The sequence below is a fragment of the Carassius carassius genome, chromosome 34 (assembly GCF_963082965.1).
Source record: "Carassius carassius chromosome 34, fCarCar2.1, whole genome shotgun sequence".
In the NCBI taxonomy this organism is placed as follows: Eukaryota; Metazoa; Chordata; class Actinopteri; order Cypriniformes; family Cyprinidae; genus Carassius; species Carassius carassius.
The window spans coordinates 29,544,858-29,560,801 of NC_081788.1; the positions used below are offsets into that span (position 1 = coordinate 29,544,858).

The 15,944-nt window shown below is 32.4% G+C and overlaps 1 protein-coding gene across 1 annotated transcript in view; it reads left to right on the plus strand.

The window, feature by feature from the left end:
- LOC132115050 (filaggrin-2-like) overlaps positions 1–5,448 on the plus strand; it is a 9,284-nt gene extending 3,836 nt beyond the window's left edge. The window contains exon 4 of the mRNA XM_059523460.1: positions 5,300–5,448. Coding sequence (XP_059379443.1) covers positions 5,300–5,448 — 149 coding nt within the window. The remainder of the gene's footprint in view (positions 1–5,299) is intronic.
- The last annotated feature ends 10,496 nt before the right edge of the window (positions 5,449–15,944 follow it).

A 15,944-nucleotide genomic window follows, 5' to 3' on the forward strand; every position in this document is an offset into this window, starting at 1 on the left:
GCCCGGGTCCAGTCGTGCTGCAAATGGAGTAAAACGATCCCGCGTCTGTCTCTCTCCATCAGTGATGAATAGGGCTGATCCACAGATGGGCCGCTCGTCCTCGCACAGATAATTGAATAATTAAAGAGCTGGAAGTTGTTTCTGTGCGGTCAGAGCTCCTCCTCTCCTCTTTCTTTGAACATCAGACTCTTCTGGAAATGTTTAGGACTAACTCTGTTTACTCGCTCTCCAGTCGTTTCAAACCCGTGTCATGTTCAGCCAGGATCTTTAACTTTTGTGTCGATGCAATCCTCATATTTGTGTGAACTGTTTCTTTAAGATGCTTTGTTCTGGAATGAAATGCAAATGCTTTGAATCGTGTTTCCTTCCTCTTTTAATCTGTCGGTGCATTATTTTAAGCATAAACATGACAAAAATTTAAATAAACATTTTATTACACTCTCTGAAAGCAAGACGTAAGCATATTTAAAGATGTTGAATGTTTGTCATTTCAAACCCAGGATTTATATATCTTTTTTAACCTCTTTTAATCTGTATTTGTCATCATTTATGCTTGAAACAAGAGACAATCATACTTTAATAATAAATTGCATGTTGTGTAATGCCATGATTTTCCATTTTAACTTTTCCTTTAAGACTCAATTCTGCTCAGGTTCCATAAACGCGTCAAACTAATATTTTGAATTGCTTTTCTGTCATCTTTTAATCTACAGTTGTGTCTTTTTAAGCACAAACCTTATTAAACACTTAATAGATTCTTTAAATGGATAGATTTCCTCTGAAAGTATTAACACACCCAAATCTGCTTCTAAAATAAGTGTATCTTGTTTTTAAAACGTTGAATCTCATGTTGTTTCAAATCCATATCATATTCAGGATCTTGTGTTGTATGATGACACACTTTTCATTTTTGTGTGAACGTGCTTTACTTTCGCTTTTATGCAATATGTGTTCAAATGTATTAAGAAACTTTACAATTGTTTATGATTGTCAACATATGTCTATCAGCAATTCTGTAAGATCTTGCTTAAAACAAGATGCAATTGCAGGTTTAAAGAGGATAGAAGTGCATTAAAATGCATTTTTTATGTGTTTCTGGAAACGGAGCGTAAAAGCATCTTAAAGCAAACAGTTCATCAAAAAATAAACAACGAAACAAAAAAGGTACAAATCCTTCCCAGAATATGATTTAGGTTTGAAATGACATCAGATTTAATGTTTAAAACAAGATGATATTTACTGAGAAGCAGAATAAAGTATGTTAAGACTTGCTTCTTTTTTTGGTGTGTGGGGGGGGGGTGGTTGGAAAGAAAAGGACACTCACTTTAAGATGGTCAAAAGTGACCGTATAATCTAATATGCTCAAATGTGCTTATCAAGTAAGTGTAACTTGTTTAAAAGGTGTTGAATCTCATGTAATTTCGAGCCTGTATCCTATTCAAGCAGGATCTTAACTTTTAATGTTGTATATAGTGTTTCTTTAAGACTCTTATTTCAGAAACACATTTAACAGAAGTGCTTCAGTCCTCTTTTAATCTGTATTTACGTTCGTTCTCGACTCTATGCAGATGGTCTGCGCTTTTAACGACCCGGCTGCAATTACAGCCGTATCCGGCCTCAGGAGTCGCACGGATAAATCCAATTTTCACCTACATTCAGATTTACGGAGTATCCCGTGCTCTTGCCCCCACATTTTATGGCCAAGTAGCCCGAGAACTTAAAGTAATTAAGCAGCGCGTTTAGCCAATTACCCAGCTTGTGATGGTCTCCAAATCAAATCCGCAGTTTTAAGGCCAGGTTCTCTCCGCTAAAGAGCCAGCGCTCTTAAATTGGCCCACTTGTCTCCTTGTCAGGTCTGAACTGCTGAACCGCGGACGTCGAGCTCCATCTGTGCAGGAGTGATTCAGACAGCGTCAGGCTCTTTTAATATTTCTGAGCTGAATGCGAGCCTGTGGGAGTTGTTTTATTTTGCGTAACTTTAGATCAGGGCTTCTCAGAGCGTTCGGGTCAGGTTCTACCTTTGATCGCACAGAACATCCAAGTACCACATCCAAGTTGCCTGTAATATTTTCTGTATTCCTTTATTGATTTTGTCAGTCTTTTTGAGTGCGAGCCGAAGGGTCTTAATAAAGTCATCCAGAATTACTTAGGAGTGAATAGAATAACATAACACCATTTTTTTGTATAGCACTTTTAACCATACAAATCATTGCAAAGCAGCTTCACAGTTTGTGTTGGTGACCATGTCAAAATGATGTCCCTATGGCAGAAATACACAGCAATGATTATATGTTGTGATGAGGAATCTTATAGGAGCGTTTGGTAGTATTGTATGTTGGTTCAGCGTTTGGCATAATCTCTTCTCATCAGTTTAAACCAAACAAAGAATGACAATGTGCATTTGATCAGATATAACTGGAGTACAGGGATATGAGATACATTATGTGAATGCTTGGCTAAAGAGATGTCTTTAATCTAGATTTAATTAGAGAAAGTGTGTCTGAAATAGCTTTTCTTCATCAGAAACAGGTACACTTGCCGTAACTTGGCAATGTTTATAAGATTGAAGAATTCTGTTTTTGTAACATGTGAAATTATTTTCAAAGTTTTCTAAAGTTTTTGACTTTAGAGTAGGTAACTATGACTCTGTCTAGATGCAAATTATAATATCTAAAAGATTGTGTAGTGTTTTTTGGTTTTATAAGTAACATCTCTGTCTTAACCGAATTTATTAGGAGAAAATTATTGATCAACCAATCTTTCACATTTTTAACACACTCTGTTAGCTTAGATGATTATGAAGTTACATCTGGTCTTGTTGAAGTATCATACGGTCGAGTATCATCCACATAACAATGGGAAATAATCCTATATACTCGAATAATATTGAAAATAGCAGAGGGCCTAAGACCGATCCTTGTGGCACTCCATACTTTACTGGCATTAATTGAGATGATTCCCTTTTTAAATAAAGAAAGTGGTAACAGTCAGACAGGTAGGATCTAAACTATCTTAAAGTCTGCCCTTGAATACCTGTATGATTTTGTAATCAATCTATGTGTATGTCATAATCTATGGTGTCGAACGCTGCCCTAAGGTCAAGTAAAACTAGTAATGAGATGCAGCTTTGGTTTGATGCAAGAAGCAAGTCATTTATATTTTTAACAAGTGCAGTTTCCTAAAGATAACGATAGGTGAGATAATAGAGATAATTTTTGCTGCTCTTTTTTTACGCATGAACCCAAAACCATAACAAACAGCTGTATCATTGTAAAATAAATAAACAATAAGGAAAAACTAGACAAAAAAGAAAAAAGCCAACGTTATTAACTGCTCTTGAAAAGTTTTGGGTCTGTAAGATTTTTAATTATTATTTATTTTATTTTAAGTCTTTTCTGCTCACCATGGCTGCACTTATAATATGGTAAAAACGGTAAAATTGTGAAATATAACTATAATTTAACTTTTTTTTTTGTTAATATTTGTAAAATGTAATTTATTCCTGTGGTGCAAAACTGCATTTTCAGCATCATTCAGACTCACTCATCAGACGACAGCAGAATTATTTACTTGAAATTTAAATTGGGCGCGAAAGGCTTATTTTGAATGGTACTGTGTAAGTTTAGTTATTTAAATCTTGTCAAATGACAATTTTTAATTTAATCTTTCATGAAAGGCTTGTTCTCTTCTCTTAGCCTCACATTTTCCTTGAAGTGCTGGATTTTAGTTTTTCAGCAGCTCAGATACGCCCAAAACTCTCAGTGTCTGTCTTTAGAGACACACACACATTCATCTGATTAGCTTGATTTTTAATTAGCCTAAATGTCTACTGTAAATGGAATTGTTGATGACCTAAAATAGATTAGAGAGCCCTCAATTTGCCTTTAATTACGTGTGTGAGATATGTCTACTGTCCCGTCAGCATCATTGGCAGATGATTAAATATCAAATATCACTTTCTGAAGTGGCATCTAAGGAATAGTGAGGAACAATGAAAAGTTTTGCATTAAATTGAGGCTCAGGAATGAGAGCGGAAGACGTAATGGCTGCTGTCAATTACAGGCGTGCTCGTCTTCTGACAGATTCTGCCTTTTCATTGAATGTGACGAGATGATATTGCTCTCTGGAAACATGTCGTGAGAACATCCTGCAATTATGTTTAAATAGAAGCGACCTTCTGTAAAGAAAAAGTGCGATCTGCACCTGGATGAAACGGTACTTGGTTTCCTCATTAGATGCCCAAAAAGATATAGGAGATGCATGATTCCTTATGTTCACCCAAAATTAAAATCAGATGAAAATTGCACACTTTTAGTTTTATTCCGAGGTGTAAATGAGTTTGTTTCTTCATCAGGTTTGTAGAATTGTAGCATTGCATTAGTGTCTCATCAATGAATGCTCTGCAGCGAATGGGTGCCGTCAGAATGAGAGTCAGATAAAAACATCACAATAATCCACAGCACTCCAGTCCATCAGTGAACATCTGGAGAAGACAAAACCTGAAACAAATCCAGCATTAAGATGTTTTTAACTCAAACACATAGAGTCTATAATCCATAATAACACTTCCTCCAGTGAAAAGGTGTTCTGGTCTGAATCAGGAGAGAAATCTGCACAGATCAAGCAGCGTTTAAACAGCTCTAAACTAATATGTGTCTGGATTTTGATGAGAGAGACAACAGCAGATGCACTTTTTCTTTAGTCTTCTCCAGATGTTAACTGATGGACTGGAGTGCTGTGGATTATTGTGATGTTTTTATCTGACTCTCATTCTGACGGCACCCATTCACTGCGGAGCATCCATTGATGAGACACTGATGCAATGCTACATTTCTACAAACCTGATGAAGAAACAAACTCATCCTGATCTCGGATGAACTGAGAGTGAGAGCATTTTCAGCCCATTTTTCATTTTTGGATGAACTATTGCTTTTCTGATTCGGTTAAAAATATTGAACAATTAAGATTTTTTTTTATGTTTTTGAAAGAAGTCTGCTCACCAAGGCTGCATTTGTTTTTGTTTTTAAATACAGTAAAAGTGTGAAATATTATTAGAATTTCAAACAGCCGTTTTCTATGTGAATATCTGTTAAAATCTAATTTTATTTCTGTGATCAAGTCTGAATTTTTTTTAGCGTCATGATCCTTCAGAAATCATTCTCATTGAATTATAATATTCAGAAACGCAAAAAAGTAACTTCTGACCACAAGTTTGTCCACAAGTTGTTTTTCTGTTCTTGCTGCCTCTTAAGATCTCAGGAAATGGGCAGATTGTGTTTCCTCTTTGTGTTTATCACAGTCCTCTTTGAACATCACCGATCGATAGCGGGGGAAATGCTTTCAACTTGTGCCATCGAGACCCTTTTTGGAGTTTTGATCACTTTTCAGGAGGAAGCAATCACATTGATCGATGAGGAGAGCGTCACCTTTCGTGACTCGACGGCGTGAGACTGATGGATATCGACAGGTTTAGTCGTGAGCAGAAAGAGGCGACAGAAAGCAACGCTGCGGTTTCTAAATGTCACGTCTGCGCGTGTGATATGAGAGTCAGCGAAGCGTTCTTTAAGCTCCTTGTGTGGGATTACACCTTGAAAATCCCCTCTGGACAAAAAGAGGTGTATGTAAAGGTCTTAGGACAGACTCTTGACCTTTAGGAGCCGCTCTCGCAGCAGGACTTCACACTCATTTCAGCTTCGATTGAAGCAAGATGAGCCTGTCCATGTGTTTTCACTCTCTAGATATCTGTCAGACGTCTTCATTTAAATATATGAGTGCATGCTGTGTTTTCTTCATTTGCATTGGTAAGAAAAGGAAAACGGATGTAAGACGTCAAATGGCAATGTACTCACAAAGACATTTAAAGCAGTGTTATTATCTTTAACTAAAACTGTAATGCATTTTTTACTTGAAATTAAATAAACATTAACTGATATAAAAATATATGAAACAAAAAACTAAAGTGGAAAATGTTTTCTTGGCAACTAACTATAATAAAATATTAAGTTTAAAATAATTTAATTTGAATAAAAAACTCTATAGATAAAAAAAATCAAATAAAAATGCCTTAAATTTTAACAAATTAAAATGGAAACTGAAAATATAAAATCTAATTAAATTAACAAAAACTATATTAGTATGTCATAACACTGAAATAAATAACATAAATGATGTTACTTGAAATAAAATAAACTAACTGAATCTATGAAATGAAAAATGTTTTTGTTGGCATCTATCTATAACAGAAGTTTAAGTTGAAGGTAAGTTTATCTTTTAAATAATTTTAGAAGTAAACGTTTTTTGAAGAACTGATATAACTTTACATTAACTTTAATCCAAAACTATATATAAATAATAATAATAATAATAATATTAAAAAACTAAGGAAAAATACAAAAATGTAACACAATTGTAACAAATTAAAGCAAAAACATAAAAGATTAAATCTAATTTTATAAATAAAAAACGATATTAGTATGTCAGTGATACTAAAATACCACCGAAATAAATTAATTTTATCCATTTATTCATTCATTCATTTAGTAGTAATTTAAACATAATTGATCTAGTTTTTATTTTGTATTTAGGTAAAGCTGCATCTTATTTATGAATGTCTCGATTTATTATAATTATATATATATATATATATAATAAAAATCATTAAAACTATTCATTTATTTGAAATAAAGTAAATGTTAACTGAAAAAATACATTAATAACAATTGATTTAATTTCAGCTAGTTAACAGGACACTATTTCTCATTTTCATTTAGTTTATCTTGATATGCTAAAATAACTAAAACTGAAATGAAAACACAAAAATGACAAAAAGGCAACACAATTACTAAAACTTTAAAAGCTGAAAAATAAGAATAAAATCTAATAGTATCTCACTGATACTAAAATAACACTGATCTGTCTAAATATATGTATAGGTGTAGAAAAGTGTTAGAATCTCATTAAAATGCTCATTAATGAAGTTGTGTTAAGTCTCAGTAAGTTTGAATGAGTCGTACAGTTATTAACACACACAAAAAAAGAGTGTATATTACACTCTTAGAAATGAACGTCCACGAAAGCTTTCCATTGCTTTTATAGTATAAATAAAAAATTAATTAGATGCAAATGTTCTTCACAATGAGAAAAAACGGATCACTGAAAGGGTCTTTAGGGCTCTTCTGTGGCATCGCTGTGTGCAACCTTTATTTTTAAGAGTGAAAACACACTCTGTATGCACACATGTGTATATATAGCAGGAAAAATGCATGCATTTATGAGTTTGTGTCAGAAATGACACGTGAGATGATGCATGCAGCCTATAGGAGGCGCTCTGAGATTGTGCACTTCTGAGTTCTCCACACAGCAGTGTGTGTATATCAGGAGTTGGTCATATAGTGATAAAGCATAAATTTATTCTTCTGGAACTGAATGAGCTGAAGGGATGCGAGGGCTTATCATTTCTGTACTTTGGTGAATGATAAATAGTCAGGTAAGGTGACTTTTTACTCACTTGAAGGTGTTTATTGTCACGTTTGTCAAGTGTTGTTCTGCTCGTGTGTGTGGCTTTAATTCTGAAGTAGAGAAATGATCATGGAAACTTAATTATGAATGACTCTTTTACACAAAATAATAAACATTAAACATTTCCTCTTTTCTTTCAAAGAAATTAATAGTTTTATTCATCAAGAATGCATTAAAGTGATCAAAAGAGACAGTACAGACGTTTATAATGTTACAGAAGATTTCCGTTTCTAATAAACGCTGTTCTTTGGAACTTTCTGTTCATCTGTGAATCCTGAAAAATAAAATGCATCACGGTTTCCACAAAAATATCGTGCAGCACAACTGTGTTCAACATTGATAATAATCAGAAATGTTTCTTGAGCAGTAAATCATCATATTATTCTGATTTCTGAAGATCATGTGACACTGAAGACTGGAGGGATGATGCTGAAAATACAGCGGAGCATCACAGAAATACATTACACTTTAACACAGATTCACACAGAAAACAGCTGTTTTACATTAGAATAATATTTACATTTTTTTACTGTATTTTTGATAAAAAAAAAAAAATTAAGAATCTCACAATTGTAACTTTTGAACACCCCACCATTTAAACCTGTAAATAAAGATTGATTGCTTATTTATTCGAATAAATAAATATTTACTAATTTTAGCAATTTTTTACATTTCTTTGGAAAAATAATGAATAATTAAAAAAAATATGTAAAATGGATATATTTCAGATCATTCACTATTTATACACGACTAATCAATAATGAGTCTTTGATTATGTTACGTGTAATATTTATTGTTTCAGTCAAACGTTTAATTCAAAATTGATCCATTATGAAATATTGAGATATTAAGTATGAAATATTACTATTGAATTATTTATATTGTGTAATATTAAATAATAAATTCTTATTATTATAATTTTATAATTTTTATTATATATAAAAATATACAACAGTAAAATTACAAAATTCTCAAAAGTCACTGTAAGTCATTGGGCATTTTTATTCGGCTGATTATGAAAATTTGTCTAAAATTGTGTATTTATAAAATTTCTTTTTTTTTTTTTTTTTTTTATAATTCACTTTATTATTTATTATAAAATTTTTAGAATCCATTTTCTAAAATAGTTATAAATTTTTAACTACATTTTTATATATATACAGTATATTTATATTCAAAAGTATAAGCGCACTGCTTAAATTAAAAAATAAATGAACATAAAAAAGCAGATATATTTTTTAATGAATGAATCTGGAAGGAAGCCTAAGTATTGTTTTGTTGTTTGATTTATTTAATTTACTAATGAAATAAAAAGTAAATATATAAATATATTAAAACTGGTTTAATAAATAAGCTTAAGAAATTTTTTTTAATGGTATTATTGATCTGATTTCTTTTTTTTTTTTTTTTTAATAAACAATCAAATAAAAATGTATTGAGTAATTATTGTAAATTCTTTATTGTTTTTATTTACTTATTAAATATAAATACACATATAAACAGTGGTTTAATAAATAAGCCAAAGACAAATTTTATTTAGAGAATAATTGATCTAATTTCATGGTTAAAGTAAATAAATAAATCAGTAAATTTATTTATTATTTATCGTATATTTTAAAATAATTAAATTAAATATAAATACAAACATAACCAATGGTTTAATAAATAATCCCAAGAATGAATGAATAAGTTTAGGTAAACAGCTGTTAAAAAAAATAAGCCTAAGAATAATTTTATTTATTGAATTTTTGATCTAATTTTGTATTTTAAATAAATAATGTATTTATTATTTGTGTTTTTTGTATTTTATTATTTACTTATTAAATAGAAATACACACATAACCAATGGTTTAATAAATAAGCCTTTAAGATTTTATATATATTTATTTATTTATTGAATTATTGATCTAATTTCATGTTTTAAATAAACATACATTTTATTATTAAATTATTTATTGTAAAATGCTGTATTGTTTTTATTTACATATTATATATAAATACATAAACAGTGGTTTAATAAATAAGCCTAATAATAAATGCATTAATGAATAAATAAATAATGGTTTAAAAATAAGCCTAAAAATGTTACTTACTGTATTGATGAATACTACAATTAAATAAATCCTAATGATGATTATACTGTTATGGTAAAATATAATTTCATCCTTTCTGAATGATAATCATATGTGAGTAATTTCTGTCCTGTAATGTTTATTGCGTGTGAACAGCTCTGTGTTTCTGTGTTCTGGTTGAAAACTCTTCGTCTCCCAGCTGAGCTTGTTACGCTGTCAGCGAGACGCAGGGATCATAAAGTCGGAGTGGATTTCTCCTGCGGGATCAGGAACACATGCACGGCTGATTCAACACTTCCTTCATTATATGAAGACGTCGGGGCTCTGTATTACTGTGAGTTTGCTGGCAGAAAGTATTACAGAGCTCGTTTATTAAAAAGTCAGACTGCTTTATTTGAACTCCTGGTCCACGATAAACCGTGTTATTTATCCGTTCTGCTCATGTTATTAGACACGTCTTGTATGGATACTTAAATCCTGTAAATTGGAAGTCGGATTGAATTTTTCCGAAGCTGCTTTTCACAGTTTTGTTGCTCACTTTGTACTTTTGGGAAAGTTGAAGCAATGTCTGTCTCTTTTGATCACTTTAATGCATTCTTGATGAATAAAACTATTAATTTCTTTGAAAGAAAAGAGGACATTTTTAATGTTTATTATTTTGTGTAAAAGTCTTGCGAGAATACAAGCCTGTGCATTTGAAATATATAGACTTTTATTCATCGTGGACGCTTTAAATTGATTAGTTAGAAAAGATTTCCATTTCAGATAAATGCGGTTGAACTTTCGGTTCATCTGTGAATCCTGAAAAAAATTAAATGCATGTTTCCATAAAATATTGTGCAGCACAACTGTGTTCAACATTGATGATAATCAGAAATGTTTCTTGAGCAGTAAATCATCATATTTTCATGATTTCTGAAGATCATGTGACACTGAAGACTGGAGGAATGATGCTGAAAATACAGCGGAGCATCACAGAAATAAATTACACTTTAACACAGATTCACACAGAAACACTTATTATAGATTTTAATAATATTTACCAATTTTTACTGTATTTTTGATCGAATAAATGCAGCCTTGATGATCAGAAGTTGTATCATCAAAATTAATTTACCATCAAAATGATTAATTTATTTTTATTTAATGGATGATTTTTTTTATTATTATTATTTATATTTTGTGTTGCCTATATTAACTGCTGAATCCACTCTAGTGCGATTGGCCCTTTAGTCGAAAACATTTTTAAGTGATTTCATGATATTTTTGTCTTTTGGTTCTCATTGTACTTTTAAAAATTCTGGTTTATTTTATTTTATTATTATTATCATCATTATTATTATTATTATTATTATTATTATTATTATTATTTAAGGTAAAGTAAAATAAAATCAAATAATCAATTAAAATGTTTTAATACTTTTATTTTTTAAAGTTTTAAGGTAAAGTGAAAAATAATTTTATTTTTTCATTTTTATTTTTTGACCATTTATTTTATTTAAGATAAAGTAAAATAAAATATTTTTTATGAATGTTTTTAATTTAATTAAAAAAAGGAATGTTGATTAGTGCGTTTAATCCCACATTTTCAGATGATTCCATGTTATTTGTTTCTCCAGATTCTGGTCTATACAGTATTTCCACTATTAACTTCTATATTAGATGCTTCTTTAGGTGTATCTCATGTTTCGGTCATTCCTGCATTAGTATATGGCTTGATATTGAAGCAGAAGCGATGTATTTGAGATTGCATGCAAAAATTGAGTTGAAGAACAACTGTACTTCAGTCTGAGGTTCATCATCCGGTGTCTGATCTTGTGCATCTCTCTGGTTTGATCTGCAACACACACACACACACACACACACACACTAAAGACTCGTTTCTTTTGGCAAAACAGCTTCGGAAAAAATGTTGCTGGAATTTGCTAAATGTCTGCGCAGGCTTTTGTTTCGCTGGGCCTGATTTCACCGGTTGCCAGTCGTTGTGTTTTCTGCTGTTCTCTGAGATTTTAGGAGAGGTTATAAAGGTCCGTGAAGTGCACTAATCCTCCAGAGAGCGACCCCAGGCTCTGAACAATAGCTGGAGACTCCTTTAAACCTGGTCACGCTTCGACGACGCTGCCACGGTCTTTATCCCCAGGACGAGGGCGGATGTGAACGTCTCTCGTTATGAATCGAAGTGTCAGATCAGTGCTGATCAAACCCGGAGAGATTTACTGGACAAAGAAGCCAAAGCTTTTGTGTTTGCTCTCTTCAGGTGTTTCATCTTGCTCTGATCGCAGCCGGGTTAGAGGGCTGGAGAATCTTTACAAATAGATTTTATAAACTTTTGACGGTCATAAATGTGTAAATAATCCTGAATTAGGTTTTTGCATTGAGAAAAATTATGGATTAAAAAAAAAAACACATTGATTTAAAAAAATTTAAAGCCAGAAGCAAATTAAAAATATTTTATGACAAAAAAAAAAGTTTTCTAATAAAAAAAAAAAAAAAAAAAAAAAAATATATATATATATATATATATATATATATATATAGTCATTAATTTATTTGTTTTTATTTTTTTATTTTTTTATATAAAATATATATTAATAAAATATATAAGTAAACTCATTTATTGTAGTTTATTTGTAAATTATATTTTCTATATAACTTTAGTTGTTCATTTATTTATATATTTATTCATTCATTTATTTGTTTTTATTTTATATAAAATATATAAGCAAAACAATTTATAATTTATTTTTAACATATTTTACATGATTTTAGTCATTTGTGTGTGTGTATATATATATATATATATATATATATATATATATATATATATGTGTGTGTGTTTTCTTGTATAAAATAAATACATGCATATGATGAACAAACAAGTTTATTACATTTGAAATAAACATTTTGTGTCGTAAATACTTAAAATAATGGGCAGTAATGTAAAGAGAGATTTGTTTGTATCCTGTAAACATCTTTATTTATATACCATAACTCCTTATTCTAAAACTGAAAATCATAATTAATATAATAAGACTATTGATGTACATTGAAACAGTAAATGCTGATTGCATACTAAAAAAAAGAATTGATATCACAAGCAAAATGATTGCGAATATATTTTGGTTGTTTGATATATCCATAACCCACGGTTGCATGCACTGTTGTGTTTATTAGCCAGTGTTTGTGTGTTTATGGACCTCAGTTCATAAGGTTACACTGATAACTGCAGCAGAGTTCCTCGTCTCTGACATCACAGGGTTGACTTTATTTGATCTGAACACAAACTCCAGAATCAGCGAATCATTTAGTTCTGTATGAGGGAGATCAGCTGCTCTGATTCTCAAAGGTAAGAAAAGATGTTCATGTTGGAGCAAAATATATTTATGTAAAATATATATATTAATTTGTTCATTTTTTATTTATAAAATATACAGTAAAATATATTAACTAAATAATGTACTTATAATTATTAAAATTGATAATTTGTTTCATGTGAATTAATATATATTCATTAAATTATTTAATTAATATAAAATTTTCAATGAATTCATTAAGAATATATAATAATATAGACTAATTTGTATTTAATTAATATATTTTATATGCAAATTCTATAATGTTTTATTTTATTTTTATAGATATAAAGTATATAATAATACATTGAATTTTATATTAGATTTCATGGAGTTCATTTGTATATCCATTCATTTTTATATTTAAAATATATCATGAAATATATTAGCAACAATGTATAAATAATTTAATTTATTATTATAATTTGTACATATTTTATATAAATCTTATAGAATTTATTCTTTCATTTTTAATTTAATTTTGTTTTAATGTGTAAAATTAAAAAAATATATAATAACAAAATATTTTATTTATAATTTATACATTTTATGTCTTATATAAATTATTTTGTTTTTAATTAATTTTTTATCGTATTTTTATGTATAAAATATATTAGCAAAACTGAAATGATCTTTTTCACCCTAAGTTATAAGATTTGATGCAGTTCATAACGCTTGTCACTGGATGTTGTTGATTCATAAGAGTACATCTGATGCTGGCGATCACATTTCACTGCTTGTTTCTGCTGGAGTTTAGACTGAAATGGATTTCTGTAATTGCGGTCCCATTAACGAGCTAATTAAACCAGGAGTGTAGCAGCCTGAGGCGTTATTGAAATGACTGGAAACTCGGATGCAGTGGATTGTGCTCCTGAGACTACAAACTGAGCTCTTGAAGTGTTTGCGTTTGCACTTGGGTTTAAAAGACAATTAATATTCAGTAAAATTATCAAATTGACTGCAGTGACGTTATTGGATGAGAACAGCACTTGAACTGAATAATGGCACGGTCTTCTTTTAGAGCTGCTTCACGGCTGAGATTGAACTTTGTAACTGACTCTGTTACTGAACTGAATTGATCTGAATAATGACCTCCCCATCCTAAATTCAATTCATGTGTGTCTGTGTTTCTGTGTGTGTGTGTGTGTCTGCATCTGTGTGTGTGTGTGTGTATCTGCATCTGTGTGTGTGTGTGTATTTGCGTGTGTATGCATCCGTGTGTTTCTGTGTGCGTGTGTGTGTTTGTCTCTGTGTGTGTGTGTGTGTTTGTTTCTGTGTGTGTGTGTCAATGTGTCTCTCTGTGTGTGTGTTTCTGTGTGTGTGCGTGTGTGTGCATCCGTGTGTTTCTGTGTGCGTGTGTGTGTTTGTCTCTGTGTGTGTGTGTGTGTGTGCATCCGTGTGTTTCTGTGTGTGTGTGTGTGTGTGTGTTTGTCTGTGTGTGTGTGTGAGTGTGTGTTTGTCTCTGTGTTTGTGTGTGAGTGAGTGTGTGTGTGTGTGTGTGTGTGTTTGTCTCTGTGTGTGTGTGTGTGTGTGTGTGCATCCGTGTGTTTCTGTGTGTGTTTGTGTGTGTGTTTGTCTCTCTCTGTGTGTGTGTGTGTATGTGAGTGTGTGTATTTGTCCCCGTGTGTGTGTGTGTGTGCGCATCCGTGTGTTTCTGTGTGTGTGTGTGTTTGTGTGTGTGTTTGTCTCTCTCTCTGTGTGTGTGTGTGTGTGTGTGTGTGTGTGTGTTTGTCGGTGTGTGTGTGTGTGTGTGTGTGTGTTTGTGTGTGAGTGTGTGTGTGTGTTTGTCTCTGTGTGTGTGTGTGTTTGTGTGTGAGTGTGTGCGTGTGTTTGTCTCTGTGTGTGTGTGTGTGTGTGTGTGTGTGTGTGTGTGTGTGAGTGTTTGTCTGTGTGTGTGTGTGTTTGTGTGTGAGTGTGTGTGTGTTTGTCTCTGTGTGTGTGTGTGTGTTTGTCTGTGTGTGTGTGTGTGTGTGTGTGTTTGTCTGTGTGTGTGTGTGTGTGTGTGTGTGTGTGTGTGTGTGTGTGTGTGTGTGTGTTTGTGTGTGTGTGTGTGTTTGTCTCTGTGTGAGTGTGTGTGTGTGTTTGTCTCTGTGTGTGTGTGTGTGTGTGTGTGTTTGTCTCTGTGTGTGTGTGTGTGTGTGTGTGAGTGTGTGTGTGTGTGTTTGTCTCTGTGTGTGTGTGTGTTTGTGTGTGAGTGTGTGCGTGTGTTTGTCTCTGTGTGTGTGAGTGTGCGTGTGTGTTTGTCTCTGTGTGTGTTTGTGTGTGAGTGTGTGCGTGTGTTTGTCTCTGTGTGTGTGAGTGTGCGTGTGTGTTTGTCTCTGTGTGTGTTTGTGTGTGAGTGTGTGCGTGTGTTTGTCTCTGTGTGTGTGAGTGTGCGTGTGTGTTTGTCTCTGTGTGTGTTTGTGTGTGAGTGTGTGCGTGTGTTTGTCTCTGTGTGTGTGAGTGTGCGTGTGTGTTTGTCTCTGTGTGTGTTTGTGTGTGAGTGTGTGCGTGTGTTTGTCTCTGTGTGTGTGAGTGTGTTTGTCTCTGTGTGTGTGAGTGTGCGTGTGTGTGTGTGTTTGTTCCTTGTTGTGCCAGTTGGATTTTGGAATAATTCTTATTTATTCCTGAAAATTAAAACGTGAGGAAAAAAAGCTCTAACTTGCTCTATTAAGTTATGTAAATGAGGCTTAAGTGGCTGTTTGAAGTGTGTTAAATTGTTTACTCTTTGTTAAATGTGGGCCGTATGTAAATGCAGACGCCGTGGATTGAGGTTCGATAGAGTTTGATGCGGGACGCTGATTGCTGAGGGCCGTTTCTCATCCCTGAGCACCAAACACACACAACTATGACATTTACCTGCCCTCCGTCCTCAGCGCAGTAAACACACACAACCCCGCAGACGAAGACACTTCCTGTGAGTGTGATCAGGACTCCAGGGCTCGAGCTCAGCGGATGCTGACGTTTGTATGGTTTGGCCCGCGGCTGTTTGTGAGCGCATCCGTATGAAACTCACTTATAC